Genomic DNA, 18,250 nt, shown 5'->3' with positions numbered 1-18,250 from the left:
TTGCTTCAACCACTCCATGTTTAGTGAATTCAACGTTCCAATCATTCTCTGGGTAAAAAAGTTTCTCCTGAATGCCCTATTGGATCTATTAGAGACATTCTTATATTTAAGGCCCCTAGTTTTGGATTCCCTACAAGTGGAAACATCTTCTCTATATCTAACTTATTGAAACCCTTCATAATTTTAAAGACATCTATTCAGTCACCAGTCAGCCTTCTCCTTTCTAGAAAAAGGATCCCAGCCTGTTTAATCTTTCTTGATGGATATAACTTCTCAATTCCAGTATCATTCTTGTAAATATTTCTTGCACATTCACCACTGTCTCTATAATCTTTTTATCATATGGACACCATAACTGTGCACAGTACTTCAAATGTGGTCTAACCAAGGTTCAATATTTAACCAAGGTTTAAATTATATAATGTGACTGCAGCTGTGGAATGCTACACAAATTCATCAGTAATGATTTTAATATGTCATTTATAAGCATCTTCCCAGCTTTCTGATAACGTTTGTTAAACCATTTTGGGACATTAGACTTTCTAAGAGTAGCACTAAATATGAGTGACTATTCTGTTATTCCTTGCTAGTGACCTTGCATCAGCTTTTACCCACATTGACTTGTTAGTCAAAACAATCGAACCGAAGAACATGTGACTCTACGTTTATTCTGGGAACTCAACATTGGGGAAGTCCAATCAATTCCTGTCTGGCTGAAAAAGCAGGAATATGACCTTTAAAGTCACAAGAAATTACATTGTTATTCACAGGCAGTTTTTGATGGGATTGCATTTGGCTTTGAAAATGAAAGTATACATTCACTTCACTAAACAAACCAATATTTAACATCTAATTCAGAATAATTCCACTAGATTATTATGTTTGTCCAAGTTTTATGTTCTGGATGATTTCTCTCCCCATTGCTGCTCTCTCTTTAGTATTCTATGCTTTGTCCCTCTACTGGTTTGACTGCTTCATTTAGACCGGAGCACCTCCAATTTATGCTCAAGAGGTCACTGGTGATTCTGGTCTCACATTGGGTAAGAAGTGACATTCCTCTGTTCATCCTGCAATTTATGGTCTCCATTCTGAGCACCATCTGTGTGCATTGCTCCTTTCTGCTGGCTGGAACTTGTAATATCAAGAGATGACCAGGCATCAGAGGTGCCCTTTAAAAAAGGAGAAAAAAAGAGTTAATCACCTTCCACACAGTATAGGCTGTTGGCCCATCATGCCTGTATCAATTCTTAAAAGAGCTATCCCATTAGTCCATCTCCCTACTCTTTCCTCATAGCCCTGCAAATACGTATTTTACACATATATATTCTCTCATTCCATCTTCTACAAACAACAGCACAATATGGCAGACCTTTATTAGAAGTAAAACTGCTTTTTAAAAATTCTTTCACGGAACATGGGCATCATTGGCTAGGCCAGCATTTTTTTTGCTGTCCACCCTTAATTGCCCTTGGGAAGATGGCGATGGTTAGCTGCCTTCTTGAACTACTGCAGTTGTTGTGGTGTAGGAACACCCACAGTGCAGTTATGGAGTAAGTTGCAGAATTTTGACCCAGCGACAATGAAGAAATGATAATATATTTCCAAAGATGATGCGTGGCTTGGAGGGGAACTTGCAGGAGGTGGTGTTCCCATGTGTCTGCTGCCCTTGACCTTCGAGGTAGTAGAGATCACAGGTTTGGAAGGTGCTGTAGAAGGAGCCTTGGTGAGTTGCTGCAGTGCATCTTGTAGGTGGTACATATCAGTGGTGGAGGGATGTTGTAGGTTCTGATGGGGTACCAATCAAACTGGCTGCTTCGTCCTGGATGCTGTTGAGCTTCTTGAATGGTGTCGGAGCTGCACTCATCCAAGCAAGTGGAGAGGGTTCCATCACACTCCTGACTTGTGCTTTGTCAATGGTGCAGTCAGGCTTTGAGGAGTCAGGAGGTGAATTACTCTCCACAGAATTCCAAGCATTTGACCTGCTTTCGTAGCCACAGTATATATGTGGCTGGTCTAGTTCAGCTTCTGCTCAATGGTAACCCCCAGGATGTTGATAATTGGGGATTCAGTGATGGTAATGCCATTAAATTGCAAGGAGAGATGGCTGGACTCTCTCTTGTTGGACATATCATTGCCTGGCACTTCAGTGGCATGAATGTGACTTGCCACTTATCAGCCCAAGCCCGAATGTTGTCCAAGTCTTACTGCATATGGGCATGGATGACTTCAGGTGGTCAGGAGCTGAGTGGACTTGGCAATACCCAAAGTGAGCGTCACTGTGATATATACACATACGAGTGTCAGTGAGCAGGTTACTGTTATATAAACACATCAACACTGAATTATTAAAACATTACCATTTGAAACTTACTATTGGATCTGCTTCCACCATCCTCTCAAACAGTGCATTCCAGATCACAACAACTCAGGAAATAATTCTTCGCTCCCCTCTGGTTCTTCTACCAATTATCTTAAAACTGTCTCCTCTGGTTACCAACACTCCTGCCAGTGGAAACAGTTTATCCTTATTTACTCTATGAAAACCCTTCAATATTTTGAACACCTCTATTAAATCTGTCTTTAATTTTCTTTGCTGTAAGGTCTCCTGAGATCCTAAGCATCAAAGATGACAGTCTTCAGCCAATTCGATTCACTCCATGTGATATTAAGAAAGGGCTGAAGGCACTGGATATTGCAAAGGCTATGAGCCCTGAAAACATTCTGACAATAGTACTGAAGACATGCTCCAGAACTAGCCATGTCCCTCAACTCCTGACTCATCACAGGCTTGATCTAAACATGGACAAAAGAGCTGAACTCAAGGGATGAGGTGAGAGTTCTTGTCCTTGACATCAAGGCAGCATTTGACCGATTATGGCATCAAGGAGCCCTAGCAAAACTGGAGTCAATGGGAATAAGGGGGAAACTTCCACTGGTTAGAGTCATACCTAGCACAAAGTAAGATGGTTGTGGTCTTTGGAGGTCAATCATTTCAATTCCAGAACATCACTGTAGGAGTTCATCAAGGTAGTGTCCTATGCCCAACCATCTTAGTTGCTTCATCAATGATCTATGACCTGCTGTCCATCATAAGGTCAGACATGGGTATGTAATCTGATAATTGCACGATGCTCAGCACTACTCGCCACTCCACAGATACTGAAATAGTCTGTGCCAATATGCAGCAAGAACTGGACAACATTCAGGCTTGGGTTGATAAGTGCCAGGCAATGCCCATCTCCAACAAGAGAGAATCAAACCATCTCCCCTTGACATTCAAAGGCATTACCATTGCTGAAACCCCCACTATCAACATCCTGGGGGTTACCATTGACCAGAAACTGAACTGGATAAGCCATATAAATAATGTGGCTACAAGAGCAGGTCAGAGGCTGGGAATTCTGCAGCAAGTAACTCACTTCCTGACTCCCCAAAGCCTGTCCACCATCTACAAGGCACAAGTCAGGAGTATGATAGAATACTCTCTACTTCCCTGGATCAGTGCTGCTTCAACAACACTCAAGAAGCTGCACATCATCCACGACAAAATAACCCCTTGATTGGCACCCCATCCACCACCTTCAACATTCACTCCCTCCACCACTGATGCACAGTGACAAGAGTGTGTACCCCCATTTAACACTGCAGCAACTGACTAAAGCTCCTTTGACAACACCTTCCAAACAGCCACCTCTATCACCTAAAAGGACAAGGGCAGCAGATGAATGGGAACACCACCACTTGGAAGATCCGCTCCAAACCACACACCATCCTGACTTGGACCTATGTCGCTGTTCCTTCACTGTCACTGGGTCAAAAGCCTGGAACTTCTTTCCTAACAGCACTATGGGTGTACCTACACCACATGAGCTGCAGTAGTTCAAGAAGGTTACTCACCACCATCTTCTCAAGGGCAATTAGGGATGGACAATAAATGCTGGTCTAGCCAGTGATGCCCAAAGCCCATGAGTGAATAAATTTTAAAAAAATGTCCTCTATGCCCTTTCCAAGCTATTGACATCTTTTCTAAGTATCATCATCTCCAGGGAGCATTGGACCTGGTATTGTGCAATGAAATAAGATTCATTAATGACCTCACAGTGAAGGTGTCCCTAGGTAGCAGTGATCATAATATAATTGAATTTTATATTCAGTTTGAAGGAGAGAAGACTGGGTCTAAAACTAGTATTTTAAACTTAAATAAGGACAATTACAAGGGCATGAAAGCAGAGCTAGTGAAACTGAACTGGCAATTTAGCGTAAGGGATAGATCAACAGAGATCCAGTGGCAGACATTTAAGGAGATATTTCAGAATACACAGAATAGATACATTCTAACAAGAAAGAAAATTTCCACGGGGAAGATCCACCATTCGTGATTAATGAAAAAAAGTTAAAGACGGTGTCAAACTTAAAAGAAAAAGCATATAATTGTGCAAAGATGGGTGGCAAGTCAGAAGATTAGACAGAATATAAAAAAACAGCAAAGAATGACTAAAAGATTGATAAGAGGGAAAGAATTAGAATATGAGTGAAAACTAGCCAGAAATATAAAGACAGAGTAAGGGTTTCTATAGATATTTAAAAAAGAAAAGAGTTAAGTGAGTGTTGGTCCTACAGAAAGTAAGGTTGGGAAATTATTAATGAAAAATAAGGAGATGGCAGGTGAGTTGAATAGGTATTTTGCATTAGTCTTCACTATAGAGGATATAAGTAACATCCCAGAAATAGCTGTAAGTCAAGAATTGGAAGGGAGGGAGGAACTCAAGAAAATTACGATCACCAAGCAGGTGGTACTTAGCAAACTGTTGGAACTACAGGTTGACACATCCCTGGACCCTGATGGATTTCATCCTAGGGTCTTAAAAGAAGTGGCCAGTGAGATAGTTGATGCGTTGGTTTTAATTTTCCAAAATTCACTAGATCTGGGGAAGTTCCCATTAGATTGGATAATAGCTAATGTAACTCCTTTATTCAAAAAGGGAGGGAGATGGAAAGCAGGAAACTATAGGCCAGTTAGCTTAACATCTGTCATAGGGAAGATGTTAGAAGCTATTATTAAAGACTTTATAACAGGGCACTTAGATAAATTCAAGGTAATCAGGCAGAGTCAACATGACTTTGTGAAAGGGAAATCATGTTTAACCAATTTTACTGGAGTTCTTTGAAGAAGTAACAGGCAATGTGGATAAAGGGGAGCTGGTGGATGTGCTGTACTTAGATTTTCTGAAGGCATGTGATAAGGTGACTCATCAAAGGTTATTGTGGAAAATAAAAGCTCATGGTATAGTGGGTAACATATTGGCATGGATAGAAGATTGGCTAGCTAACAGGTAACAGAGAGTATGCACAAAAGGTTCATTTTCTGGTTGCCCAGGTGTGATGAGTGATTTGCAACAGGGATTAGTGCTGGAGTCTCAACTCTTTACAATTTATATAAATGATTTGGTATGGTTGCTAAATTTGCTGGTGACACAAAGATCAGTAGGAAAGTAAGTTGTGAAGAGAATGTAAGGTGGCTACAAAAGGTTATAGATAGTTTAGATGGATGGGCAAAGATCTGGCAAATGGAGAATAATGTAGGAAAATATGAGGTAATCCATTTTAGCAGGACGAATAAAAAAATCATATTATCTCAATGGTGAGAGATTGCAGAACACTGAGATGCAGAGGGATATGGGTGTCATAATGCATGAATGACAAAAGGTTAGCATGCAGGTGCAGCAAGTAATTAGAAAAGCTAATAGAATATTATTGTTTATTGCAATGGAAATTGAATACAAAAGTAGGGAGGCTAAGCTTCAGTTATACAGGGCATTGGTGAGACCACATTTAGAGTATTGTGTACAGTATTGGTCTCATTACTTAAGAAAAGATGTAAATGCTTTAGAAACAGTTCAGAGAAAGTTTAGTAGATTAACACCTGAATTGGGTGGGTTATCATATGATAAAGGCTGGACAAACTAGGCTTGTATCTGCTGGAGTTTAGAAGATTAAAAGGTGACTTGATTGAAACATATAAGATCCTGAGGGGACTTGACAGGGTGAATGTGGAAAGGATGTTTCCTCTTGTGGGGGAATCTAGAACTGAGGATCACAGAATCACAGAATTTTAACGGCACAGAAGGAGGCCATTTGGTCCATCATGTCTGCACCAGCTCTCCAAATTTGCATTATGACCTAGTGCCATTGCCCTGCCTTTTCCCTATACCCCTGCTCATTGTTTCTATTCTAATGTCACTGTTTCAAAATAAGGGGTCGTCCATTTAGGACAGGGATGAGGAAAATGTTTTTCTCTCAGAGGATTGAGAGGCTTTGAAATTCTTCAAAAGGTGGTTATGGCAGAGTCTTTGAATATCTTTAACACAGAGGTAGATAGATTCTTTAAAATCAAGGAGGTGAAAGGTTATCGATGGTAGGCAGGAATATGAGGCTAAAATCAGATCAGCCATGATCTTATTGAATGGTGGAGCAGACTTGAGGGGCCGAGTGGCCTACTCTTACTCTAATTCGTATGTTTGTATGTATCAGATGGTTCCTTCAGGTGTTTAAGACCTCCAAGATGACTAAAAAGGGAGTTTGAGCTGAAACACAAGCTTAGCCATTGTTTAGCACAAGATATTATGAACAGCGCCCAGAAGGTCGTTAAGGGGCTGATTGCTATTTAAATTAAGACTTCTTGTCTGTGCCTGAGATGCTGGCCAAGGACATGACCCCGAAGAAAGGGCTAAAGCAAGTGGTGAGCAGGAAAGGGGCCAGAGGCGAGAGGAAGCACAAATGGTGACAGAAGGAGCCTCTACATCCAGCAGGTATTGAAGCAGATCCACCCCAAGAGGAGCATCTCCTCCAAGGCGATGTGCGTCTTGGATTCGTTCATCAGCGACATCTTCGAGTGCATCACCTGCGAAGCTTCTCGTCTGGTCCACCACAGCAAATGGCAGACCTTGTCCTCCAGGGAGATCCAGACCTCTTTCCACCTCCTGCTGCTGGGGGACCTGGCCAAACATGCCGCCTCTGAGAGGACCAAGGTGGTCACCAAGTACACCAGTTGCAAATAAGATTCACGGGTCGCTCCAGCCGTCTTGGGGAGGGGCACATTCAACTCAAAAAAGCTCATTAACAAGGCTGCACGACATTTTAGTGGCTACTGCACTGAGCTAATGCCCTCTCCTAACAGTGGCTAGCTGACTGGGAATAAACTAGCCGTTGCAGAGGATTTTGAGCACTACTTAAAAAGTATATAATCTTTTACTGTCACTTATTACTAAAGGTTTAAAGAAGACATCAGGAGACTTTCTGGGGCTCTTTTGTCAAGACTTCACCTACACGAGCTATATTTATTCTAGAAATTTGCTAAGGACTTCACTCAAAAAAAGTGAGTGCTATGTGCTACTCTTCCTTATTGGATACTTCATGGGGAGAGGGAATTCTTGATCATGCATATCTTGTTAGGGGTCTCCAGTGGTCTGTGGGAGAAATGGGAAGAGGACATAAAGGCAGACAGCGCAGTACCAGCTGCTACAGGAGAGAGGGACAGGCAGGCAAGACAGACTCCTTCTCTCACACAGGAACAGGACATCCCTCTTCTTAATCTCGGACCTCCAAAATCTCCAAGAACCTGCTGTACCATATCTTGATCCCTGAGTCAACCTGCTGCTGAAAATTGCATCTAATCAGCCTCTGAATTTTAGCAAGGCCAGGCAAATTCAAATTATGATAATCAGCCATTAGGACCAAAATTGCAGCTTAAAGCCAAATTTTAAAAAAGGCATATCTAAAATAGCATCCATTTAACACCGCTTTCACCCTTCCACCAAAATAACCCCCAGTCTCCTTCAACATTAAAAAAGGTATATCATTTGTTTAAGTAACTAACAGTAAAGTTACTTACAATCAATTAAGAACATCTATTGCAAATAAATTGATCATCAGGTATTTTGTTATGGAATGTCACAAGGTGCATTTTCAGGGGGGCTGATGTAGCTCAGGAAGTTGGATGCTCATGCAGATTGAGGCAGAAATATGCAATCAGCCAAATGTGTTAGATGCTCTGTGATCAGATAATTTGCATTATTTTATATTGCTTTATCTGCAGTTTTGCCCCTATGTAGGATTCCAGGAGAATGGAAAGTGGGAGAATATTTGAAGATAAATGGTCACATGGCAAGGCAAACAGATGTAAACTAGTTGATCATCTAACTCAGCACTCATGGACAAAATAAAATTGCCCTCACTCCCTGTACATGTCTCTCCTTCTCCTCCCTTTCTTTTTCTGCTTGTCTCCACTTTTACTGTTTCTTTCTTTGGCTCACATATACTTTCCCTCGTTCCCATCTCTCTCCTTGTTGAATTTATCTGTGATTATTTTGATTCGGTAAGTTGATGGAGCAGGCCACTACACTGCACGGTGGTGAAGCTGCCTAAAGTTGGCTGTATTTCTATATTCCTTTTGTGTTCACAACTTTGCAAGACAGAATCCCCTTCCAATTCAGTTCTTTAGGTAGTTTGGGTGAATCAGGAGATCACAACTCCCACGTAACCTTTTGATCTTGGGAAAGGTTTCTTCTCCCACTTCTGCCTCAACTCTCTCCTGTATGGAATAATTCTATTTCACTTTCAGGTGACTCAGTTTCTCTTGTCCAAACTCTCAGATTATACATTAATTAATAGAGCCATCTATTCCTGTACAATCTTTGGGACACTGCCAGATCTACACCGAGATGCCAAAGTGGGTCTAATTCCTGCTCCATTAATAGCCACCATTTTCTGCTCACAGCCTTGTGACTCATCTGTTCTGTGGGTAATTCATTTAAAAATATGGATTATCTCCTGGTTTTCAGAAAGTAGGTTTAAACACAAGGTAATAGCATCCTCTACAAAATAAATAAAAGCACAGGCAGAGTCAACATCCCACCCGCAATGGCAAGGCCCCAAAGTTGTGAGATTCACAAAGTTCCATGAGGTGAATACACACACTCACCCTTGGCGTAGTTTCCCCTGATCAGCACCAGTCACTAAACAGTGATAATGCTGAGTGCAAAATTATAAATATTTCCCAGGCACAAAGGGCTTGCACTTGACGAGAACACAAGGGCATTGCACACCCCTTGATTTTTGGTCACTATGCTGGCACCTTTTGTAATGACCTTGTGCTGCTCATCATAATGGGTGAAGACAAACAAGAGGCATCCCTTCCCCTAATGTTCCCTTGCCTGAAGTGACTCCAATCTCATCCCACAACTCCCCATCTTCTTCCCCCATGACTCCAGGTCTCTCCTAACCCTTCCATGATAAGAAACTTGAACCTACTTTTCTGAGACACCAGTCCTCTCCACCCTTCCCCATTGGACTGTAGGGCCAGGTCAACATTACAGTTAGATCTGAGGTATTCTAAAAGTGACTTTTACATGGGAAGCACTCAATATGGCTCAACAAGGTACAAAATGGACTCCAAAATTTTTAAACTGCACTGGAATCCTTGGTACAGGAGTTGGAGAGGAGCAGCGATGTCATCCATCTACAGGGCATCAGGAGATCCTCCAGACAAGCTTTGCAAAGGCAGACAGCTGTGGTGATCAATACCAGGAGTTTAGCCCTGAGGACCTGGAAGTAGTGTCACAAAAAGTTTTATGACCTCACGTGATTGGTCAAGGTCAGTGAATGTATCTTTAATTGTCATATCCCACCAACTGAATTACTAGCCTCATGCACACTGCTTAGTGCACTGCATTCCCATCACTCAGCTAACAATAATCTCTATCAATCATCACTCATATTTAACATGCACAGCTTTATCTCACCCTGATATACTTAGCCCTGCAGAATGCATCACACCTATATCTTACAGCTTGCACACATTGCCAGCTATTCAATCATGACAGCCACGTCATCCAAACACATTGCAGCTCATTCACTGACGTTTCACTTCCTCTTGCAGGACAAGTGGTGCACAATCATAGCAGAAGGTGCTAACCGGGGGACAGACACAGCTGCATGTACTTACCTTGATTGAAGAGAAGTTGGCTGCCAACATTTTCGTGCCCATTCCTGAGAGTGTGGCCAGTGGCAGGTTGAAACCATTGCAGTTGATGGTATGCTCCTGCCTAATCCTCCTTCTCACATCCCATTTTCCAAATAATCCCACAATCACTTTTGATTTACAAGCTGCAGATGGTATAAATGTGCACCTCTTCCTTTCTTGTTCCTACATTTGTTCCTTTCTAAGTTGTGACAATCAAGAAATGCAACTTGGCCAGGCTGCTGTGGAAGAGCTAGCAGTGGAAGGTCAGGAAGACACCTGATGAAGATGAAATAGTGCCATTCACTGCCACCAGCTCAAGTACTGACAGTGCCACATACTCTACAGGGTAGCTTGGAGAAGGGATCTGCACATAGTGATACACTAAGCATGAGTAGCCTGCAGGCAGGGTATGAGTAAGGGGTGGTGCAGGTGCCAGCTTGCTGGAGGGTGAGGTCATACACAAGTTCTTCTGCAGGGACCTCAGATGAGAACCATGATGGGGCAATCTACAGAAGGCAGTTGATGAAAAACTTGATGCATTGGCAGGCCTACCAGAGATTCTGCAGTCAATGTCAAGAAGTATGGAAGAGTCCAGCACCAACTTGGCGCAGTGCTTGGAACCCATCCCTTCCAATGTGGAAGTGGTGACCAACTCCATTAACCCATTCATAAATCCAGCTGTGGGGAACTTGCAGGTGGTGGTGTTCCCACATGTCTGCTGCCCTTGTTTTTCTATGTGGTAGAGGTCATGGGTTTGGAAGGTTCTGTTGAAGCAGGCTTGATGAGTTGCTGCAGTGCATCTTGAGTTATGGTGTACACAGGTGCCACAGTGTGTTGGTGGTGGAAGGAGTGAATGTTTAAAGTGGTGGATGGAGTGCTGATGGAGCATGCTACTTTTTCCTGGAGGGTACTTCAAGCTTGTTGAGTGTTGTTGGAGCTGCACTCATCCAGGTAAGTGGAGAACATTCCATCACACTCCTGACTTAAGCTTTGTAGATGGTGATCAAGCTTTGGGGAGTCAGGAAATTAATTACTCACTGGAGAATTCCCTGCCTCCGAGCTGATCTGTCGTCACATATTTATATGACTGTTTCAGTTTCTGGTCAATGGTAACTCCATGATGTTGATAGTGGGGGATTCATGATTGTAATGATGTCAAGGGCAGATAGTTAGTTTCTCTCTTGTTGGAGATAGTCATGCCTGGCACTGGTATGGCATGAATTTTACTTACCACCTCTCAGCCCAAGCCTGAATGTTGTCCAAGTCCCTCTGCAGATGGACACTAAAGAATGCACAGAGGAAATTTTGGATGCTGCCAGGACTGGGAAATCACAGCAATGAGGAAAGATTGTATAAGCTGGGGATGTTCTCCTCAGAACAGAAGAAGCTGAGGGAAGATTTGACTGCGATGTACAAAATTGTGAGGGGTTGGATAGGGTGGATGGGAAGAGCCTATTTACTGTAGCAAAGATATCAGTGACAAAAGGGCATAGATTTAAAGTGATTGGTAGAAAGATTAGAGGGGAGATGAGGAAAAAATTATTTTATTTATGGATGTGGGCTACATTGGCTGAGCCAGCATTTATTGCCCATCCCTAGTTACCCTTGAAATGGTGGTGGTGAGCTGCCTTCTTGAACCGCTGCAGTCCATGTGGTGCAGGTACAGCCACGGTGCTGTTAGGAAGGGAGCTCCAGGATTTTGACCCAGCGACAGTGAAGGAATGGCGATATATTTCCAAGTCAGGATGATGAGTGACTTGGAGGGGAATTTCCAGGTGAAGGCGTTTCATGTATCTGCTGCCCTTGTCCTTCTAGATGGTAGTGGTTGTGGGGTTGGAAGGTGCTGTCTAAGGCACCTTGGTGAATTCCTGCAGGTGCATCTTGTAGATGGTACACACTGCTGCTACTGTGCATCAGTGGTGGAGGGAGTGAATGTGGATGTGCTAATCAAGCGGTTGCTTTGTACTGGATGGTGTCAAGCTTCCTGAGTGTTGTTGGAGCAGGCAAGTGGGGAGTATTCCATCACACTCCTGACTTGTGCCTTGTAGATAGTGTTCATGCTTTAGGGAATCAGGAGATGAGATACTTGTTGCATGATTCCTAGCCTCTGACCTGATCTTGAAGCCACAGTATTTATATGGCTAGTCCAGCTCAGTTTCTGGTCAATGGTAACCCCCAGGATATTAATAATGGGGAATTCAGTGATGGTAATTCCATTGAACACAAAGGGATGATGGTTAGATTCTCTCCTGCTGGAGATGGTCATTGCCTGGCACTTGTGTGGCACGAATGTTACTTGCCACTTGTCAGCCTGAGTATGGATATTGTCCAGGTCTTACTGCATTTGGACATGGACTGCTTCAGTATCTGAGGAGTCGCGAATGGTGCTGAACATTGTGCAATCAACAGCAAACATCCCTACTTCTGGCCTTATGATGGAAGGAAGGTCATTGATGAAGCAGCTGAAGACGTTGGGCCGAGGACACTACCCTGAGGAACTCTTGCAGTGATCTCCTGGAGCTGAGATGACTGACCTCCAACAACCACAACCATCTTCCTTTGTGCTAGGTATGACTCCAAACAGTGGAGGGTTTTCACCCTGTTTCCCATTGACTCCAGTTTTGCAAGGGCTCCTTGATGCCACACTCGGTCAAATGCAGCCTTGGTGTCAAGGACAGTCACTCTCACCTCGGGAGTTCAGCTCTTTTGTCCATGCTTGAACCAAGGCTGTAATAAGGTCAGGTACTGAGTGGCACTGGTAGAACCCAACTGGGTGTCAGTGAGCAGGTTATTGTTAAGCAAGTGCTGCTTGCTAGTACTGTTGATGTCCCCTTCCATTACTTTACTGATGATCAAGGGTAGACTGATGGGGCAGTAATTGGTTGGGTTGGATTTGACTTGCTTTTTGTGTACAGGACATATCTGAGCAATTTTCCACATAGCCTGGTGGATGCCAGTATTGTAGCTGTACTGGAACGGATTGAGTAGGGGCATAGCAAGTTCTGGAGCACAAGTTTTCAGTATTATTGCTGGAATATTGTCAGGGCCCATAGCCTTTGCATTGTCCAGTCCCTTCAGCTGTTTCTTGATATCACATGGAGTGAATTGAATTGGCTGAAGACTGGCATCTGTGATGCTGGGCAACTCCAGAAGAGGCCAAGGTGGATCATCCACTCGGCACTTCTGGCTGAAGATTATAGCAAATACTTCAGCCTTATCTTTTGCAGTGATGTGCTGGGCTCCCCCATCATTGAGGATGGGGATATTTGTGGAGCCTCCTCTTCCGGTGAGTTGTTTAATTGTCCGCCACCATTCACAAGTGGATGTGGCAGGACTGCAGAGCTTGGATCTGATCCGTTGGTTGTGGGATCGCTTAACCCTGTCCATCACTTGCTGCTTATGCTGTTTGGCACGCAAGTAATCCTGTCTTATAGCTTCAGCAGGTTGACACCTCATTTTTAGTTATGCCTGGTGCTGCTCCTGGCATGCTCTCTTGCACTTTTCATTGAACCAGGGTTGATCCCCTAGCTTGGTGGTAATGGTAGAGAGGGGGATATGCCGGGCCATAAGGTTACAGATTGTGTTCAACAAATTGTTTTCACCCCAACGGGTTGTGGGGGTCTGGAACTCTGCCTGAAAGGGTAGTAGAGTCAGAAATCCTCAACTCATTTAAAGGTGTCTGAATATGCACCTCTAATATCTGACAAGTCATAAATAGCACTGAACACTGTGCAATCATCAGCAAACATCCCTATTTCTGACCTTATGATGGAGGGAAGATCATTGATGAGGCAGTGAAGATGGTTGGGCCTAGAAGGCTACCTTGAGTAACTCCTGCAGTGATGTTCTGGGGCTGAGATGACTGGCCTCCAACAACCACAACCTTGTCCTTTATGCTTGGCATGACTTCAACCAGTGGAGAGTTTAGCCCTAATTCAGAATTACCTGGAAAAACTCAGCAGGTCTGGCAGCATCGGCGGAGAAGAAAAGAGTTGACGTTTCGAGTCCTCATGACCCTTCGACAGAACTTGAGTTCGAGTCCAAGAAAGAGCTGAAATATAAGCTGGTTTAAGGTGTGTGTGTGGGGGGCGGAGAGATAGAGAGACAGAGAGGTGGAGGGGGGTGGTGTGGTTGTAGGGACAAACAAGCAGTGATAGAAGCAGATCATCAAAAGATGTCAACGACAATAGTACAATAGAACACATAGGTGTTAAAGTTAAAGTTGGTGATATTATCTAAACGAATGTGCTAATTAAGAATGGATGGTAGGGCACTCAAGGTATAGCTCTAGTGGGGTTTTTTTTATAATGGAAATAGGTGGGAAAAGGAAAATCTTTATAATTTATTGGAAAAAAAAAGGAAGGGGGAAACAGAAAGGGGGTGGGGATGGGGGAGGGAGCTCATGACCTAAAGTTGTTGAATTCAATATTCAGTCCAGAAGGCTGTAAAGTCCCTAGTCGGAAGATGAGGTGTTGTTCCTCCAGTTTGCGTTGGGCTTCACTGGAACAATGCAGCAAGCCAAGGACAGACATGTGGGCAAGAGAGCAGGGTTTCTCCGCCGATGCTGCCAGACCTGCTGAGTTTTTCCAGGTAATTCTGTTTTTGTTTAGGGTGGAGTGTTAAAATGGCAAGCGACAGGGAGGTTTGGGTCATTCTTGCGGACAGACCGCAGGTGTTCTGCAAAGCGGTCGCCCAGTTTACGTTTGGTCTCTCCAATGTAGAGGAGACCACATTGGGAGCAACGAATGCAGTAGACTAAGTTGGGGGAAATGCAAGTGAAACGCTGCTTCACTTGAAAGGAGTGTTTGGGTCCTTGGACGGTGAGGAGAGAGGAAGTGAAGGGGCAGGTGTTACATCTTTTGCGTGGGCATGGGGTTGTGCCATAGGAGGGGGTTGAGGAGTAGGGGGTGATGGAGGAGTGGACCAGGGTGTCCCGGGGGGAGCGATCCCTACGGAATGCCGATAAGGGGGGTCCGGCATTCCATAGGGATCGCTCCCTCTGGGACACCCTGGTCCACTCCTCCATCACCCCCTACTCCTCAACCCCGTCCTATGGCACAACCCCATGCCCACGCAAAAGATGCAACACCTGCCCCTTCACTTCCTCTCTCCTCACCGTCCAAGGACCCAAACACTCCTTTCAAGTGAAGCAGCGTTTCACTTGCATTTCCCCCAACTTAGTCTACTGCAATCGTTGCTCCCAATGTGGTCTCCTCTACATTGGAGAGACCAAACGTAAACTGGGCGACCGCTTTGCAGAACACCTGCGGTCTGTCCGCAAGAATGACCCAAACCTCCCTGTCGCTTGCCATTTTAACACTCCACCCTGCTCTCTTGCCCACATGTCTGTCCTTGGCTTGCTGCATTGTTCCAGTGAAGCCAAACGCAAACCGGAGGAACAACACCTCATCTTCCGACTAGGGACTTTACAGCCTTCCGGACTGAATATTGAATTCAACAACTTTAGGTCGTGAGCTCCCTCCCCCATCCCCACCCCCTTTCTGTTTCCCCCTTCCTTTTTTTTTCCAATAAATTATAAAGATTTTCCTTTTCCCACCTATTTCCATTATAAAAAAAACCCACTAGAGCTATACCTTGAGTGCCCTACCATCCATTCCTAATTAGCACATTCGTTTAGATAATATCACCAACTTTAACTTTAACACCTATGTGTTCTATTGTACTATTGTCGTTGACATCTTTTGATGATCTGCTTCTATCACTGCTTGTTTGTCCCTACAACCACAACCCCCCCCCTCCACCTCTCTGTCTCTCTATCTCTCCGCCCCCCACACACACACCTTAAACCAGCTTATATTTCAGCTCTTTCTTGGACTCGAACGTAAGTTCTGTCGAAGGGTCATGAGGACTCGAAACGTCAACTCTTTTCTTCTCCGCCGATGCTGCCAGACCTGCTGAGTTTTTCCAGGTAATTCTGTTTTTGTTTTGGATTTCCAGCATCCGCAGTTTTTTTGTTTTTATTTTAGCCCTAATTCAGATTGACTTCAATTTTGCTGGGGCTCCTTAATGCCACACTCGGTCAAATGCTGTCTAGATGTCAAAGGCAGTCATTTTTATCTCTTGACTTAAACTCTTCTGTTTATGTTTAGATCAAGGCTGTAATGAGTTCTGAAGAAGAGTCATATTGGACTTGAAACATTAACTCTGTTTCTCTTTTCACTCTCCACAGATGCTGCCCAACCTAAAATTTCCAGCACTCTATGTTTTTAGATGTGTGATGAGGTCAGTAGCTGACTGGCCCTGGCAGAACCCAAACTGAGCAGCAGTGAACAGGTTATTGCTCAGTAACTGCTGCTTGTTGGCCCTGTCAACGGCACTTTCTAACACTTTGTTGATGATCGAGAGTAGACTGATGGTGAGATAATTGGCTGGATTCAATCTGGGCAATTTTTCACATTGTCAGGTAGGTGCCAGTGTTGCAGCTGTACTGGAACAGTTTGGTTAGGGCACAGAGATAAAAACAAAAAATTGCGGATGCTGGAAATCCAAAACAAAAACAGAATTACCTGGAAAAACTCAGCAGGTCTGGCAGCATCGGCGGAGAAGAAAAGAGTTGACGTTTTGAGTCCTCATGACCCTTCAACAGAACTAGGTGAATCCAAGGAGAGGGGTGAAATATAAGCTGGTTTAAGGTGGGGGTGGGGGGGGAATGATCTGCTCCTATCACTGCTTGCTTGTCCCTACAACCACATCACCCCCTCCACTTCTCTCCCCCCACCACACCCCACCCCCCTCCCCCACCTTAAACCAGCTTATATTTCACCACTCTCCTTGGATTCACCTAGTTCTGTTGAAGGGTCATGAGGACTCGAAACGTCAACTTTTTTCTTCTCTGCCGATGCTGCCAGACCTGCTGAATTTTTCCAGGTAATTCTGTTTTTGTTTTGGTTAGGGCACAGCTAGTTCTAGTGCACACATCTTCAATACCACTGCGGGAATGTTGTTAGGGGCAGTAGGCTTTGCTGTATCCAGTGCCTTCAGCTGTTTCTTGACATCACTTGGAGTGAATTGAATTCGCTGAAGACTGGCATTTGTAATGCTGGCAGGAGGAGGCAAAGATGGATCATCCACTGGGCACTTCTGGCTGAAGATGGTTGCAAGTGTTTCAGCTTTGTTTTTTGCACTGATGTGCTAGGCTCCTCCATTATTGAAGAGGGAGATATTTGTGGAGCCTCCTCCTCCACCTGCTAGTTGTTTAATTATCCACTGGCATTCATGACTGCATGTGGCAGGACTGCAGAGCCTTGATCTGATCCGTTAGTTGTTTGATCCTTTAGCTTTGTCTATTTTTGCTGTTTATCAGGCATGTAGTCCTGTGTTGTAGCTTCACCAGGTTGGCATCTCATTTTTAGGTCTGTCTGGTGTTGCTCCTGGTATGCACGCCTCATAAAGCCAGGGTTGATCTCCTGGCTTGATGGTAATGGTAGAGTGAAGAATATGCTGGCATGAGGTTACAGAATGTGATTGAATGCAATTCTGCTGCAGCTGATGGCCTACATCAGTTTATGGATTTCCAGTTTTGAGTTATTAAATTTGTTCTGAATCTATCCCATTTAGGACAGAAGTATTGCCACACAACATGATGGATGGTATTGATTCCACAACAACTGTACAGTGATCACTCCTAACAATACCCTCATGGACAGATACATCTGTAACAGATATACTGGTGAGGGTGAGGTTAAATAGGTTTTTTCCTCTTGGTTCTCTCACCACTTACTGCAGGCCAAGTCTAGCAGATATGTCCTTCAGGACTTGACCAGCTCGATCAGTAGTGTGCTATCAGGCCACTCAAGGCGATGGACATTAAAGATCCCCATCCAGGGTACATTCCGTACCCTTGCTACCCTCATCGCTTCTCACAAATGATGTTCAATCTGGAGGGGGTAGGTGGCAATCAGTCCATGTTTGACCTGACGCCATGAAGCTTCATGGGGTCCAGAGTGAATGTGTGAGGCCTCCCAAGGCCACTCCCTCTTGACTATGTACCACTGTGCTGCCACCTCTGGTGGGTCTGTCCGACTGCTGGTGCAACAGGACACACCCAGGTATGGTGATGGAGGTATCTGGGACATTGGTTGTAAGTATGATTCATTGAGTATGGTTATATCATGCTGTTTCGGCACAAGTCCCCATATGTTATTAAGGAGGACTTTTCAGGGTTGACTGGGCAGGGTGTGCCATAGTCATTTCTGGTTCCTAGTTCGA

General features: G+C 44.1%; 1 protein-coding gene across 1 annotated transcript in view; it reads right to left on the bottom strand.

Moving 5' to 3' along the window:
* Window positions 1-649: 649 nt before the first annotated feature.
* The window catches only part of pcnx2 (pecanex 2), a 215,934-nt gene continuing 198,333 nt past the window's right edge, over window positions 650-18,250 (bottom strand). The window contains exon 35 of the mRNA XM_041188107.1: window positions 650-1,169. Coding sequence (XP_041044041.1) covers window positions 1,032-1,169 — 138 coding nt within the window. The 3' untranslated portion in view covers window positions 650-1,031. The remainder of the gene's footprint in view (window positions 1,170-18,250) is intronic.

Source organism: Carcharodon carcharias, chromosome 5 (assembly GCF_017639515.1).
Source record: "Carcharodon carcharias isolate sCarCar2 chromosome 5, sCarCar2.pri, whole genome shotgun sequence".
In the NCBI taxonomy this organism is placed as follows: Eukaryota; Metazoa; Chordata; class Chondrichthyes; order Lamniformes; family Lamnidae; genus Carcharodon; species Carcharodon carcharias.
The sequence above is the reverse complement of the archived record's forward strand: the minus strand, read 5'-3'. Positions and strand labels throughout refer to the sequence as shown.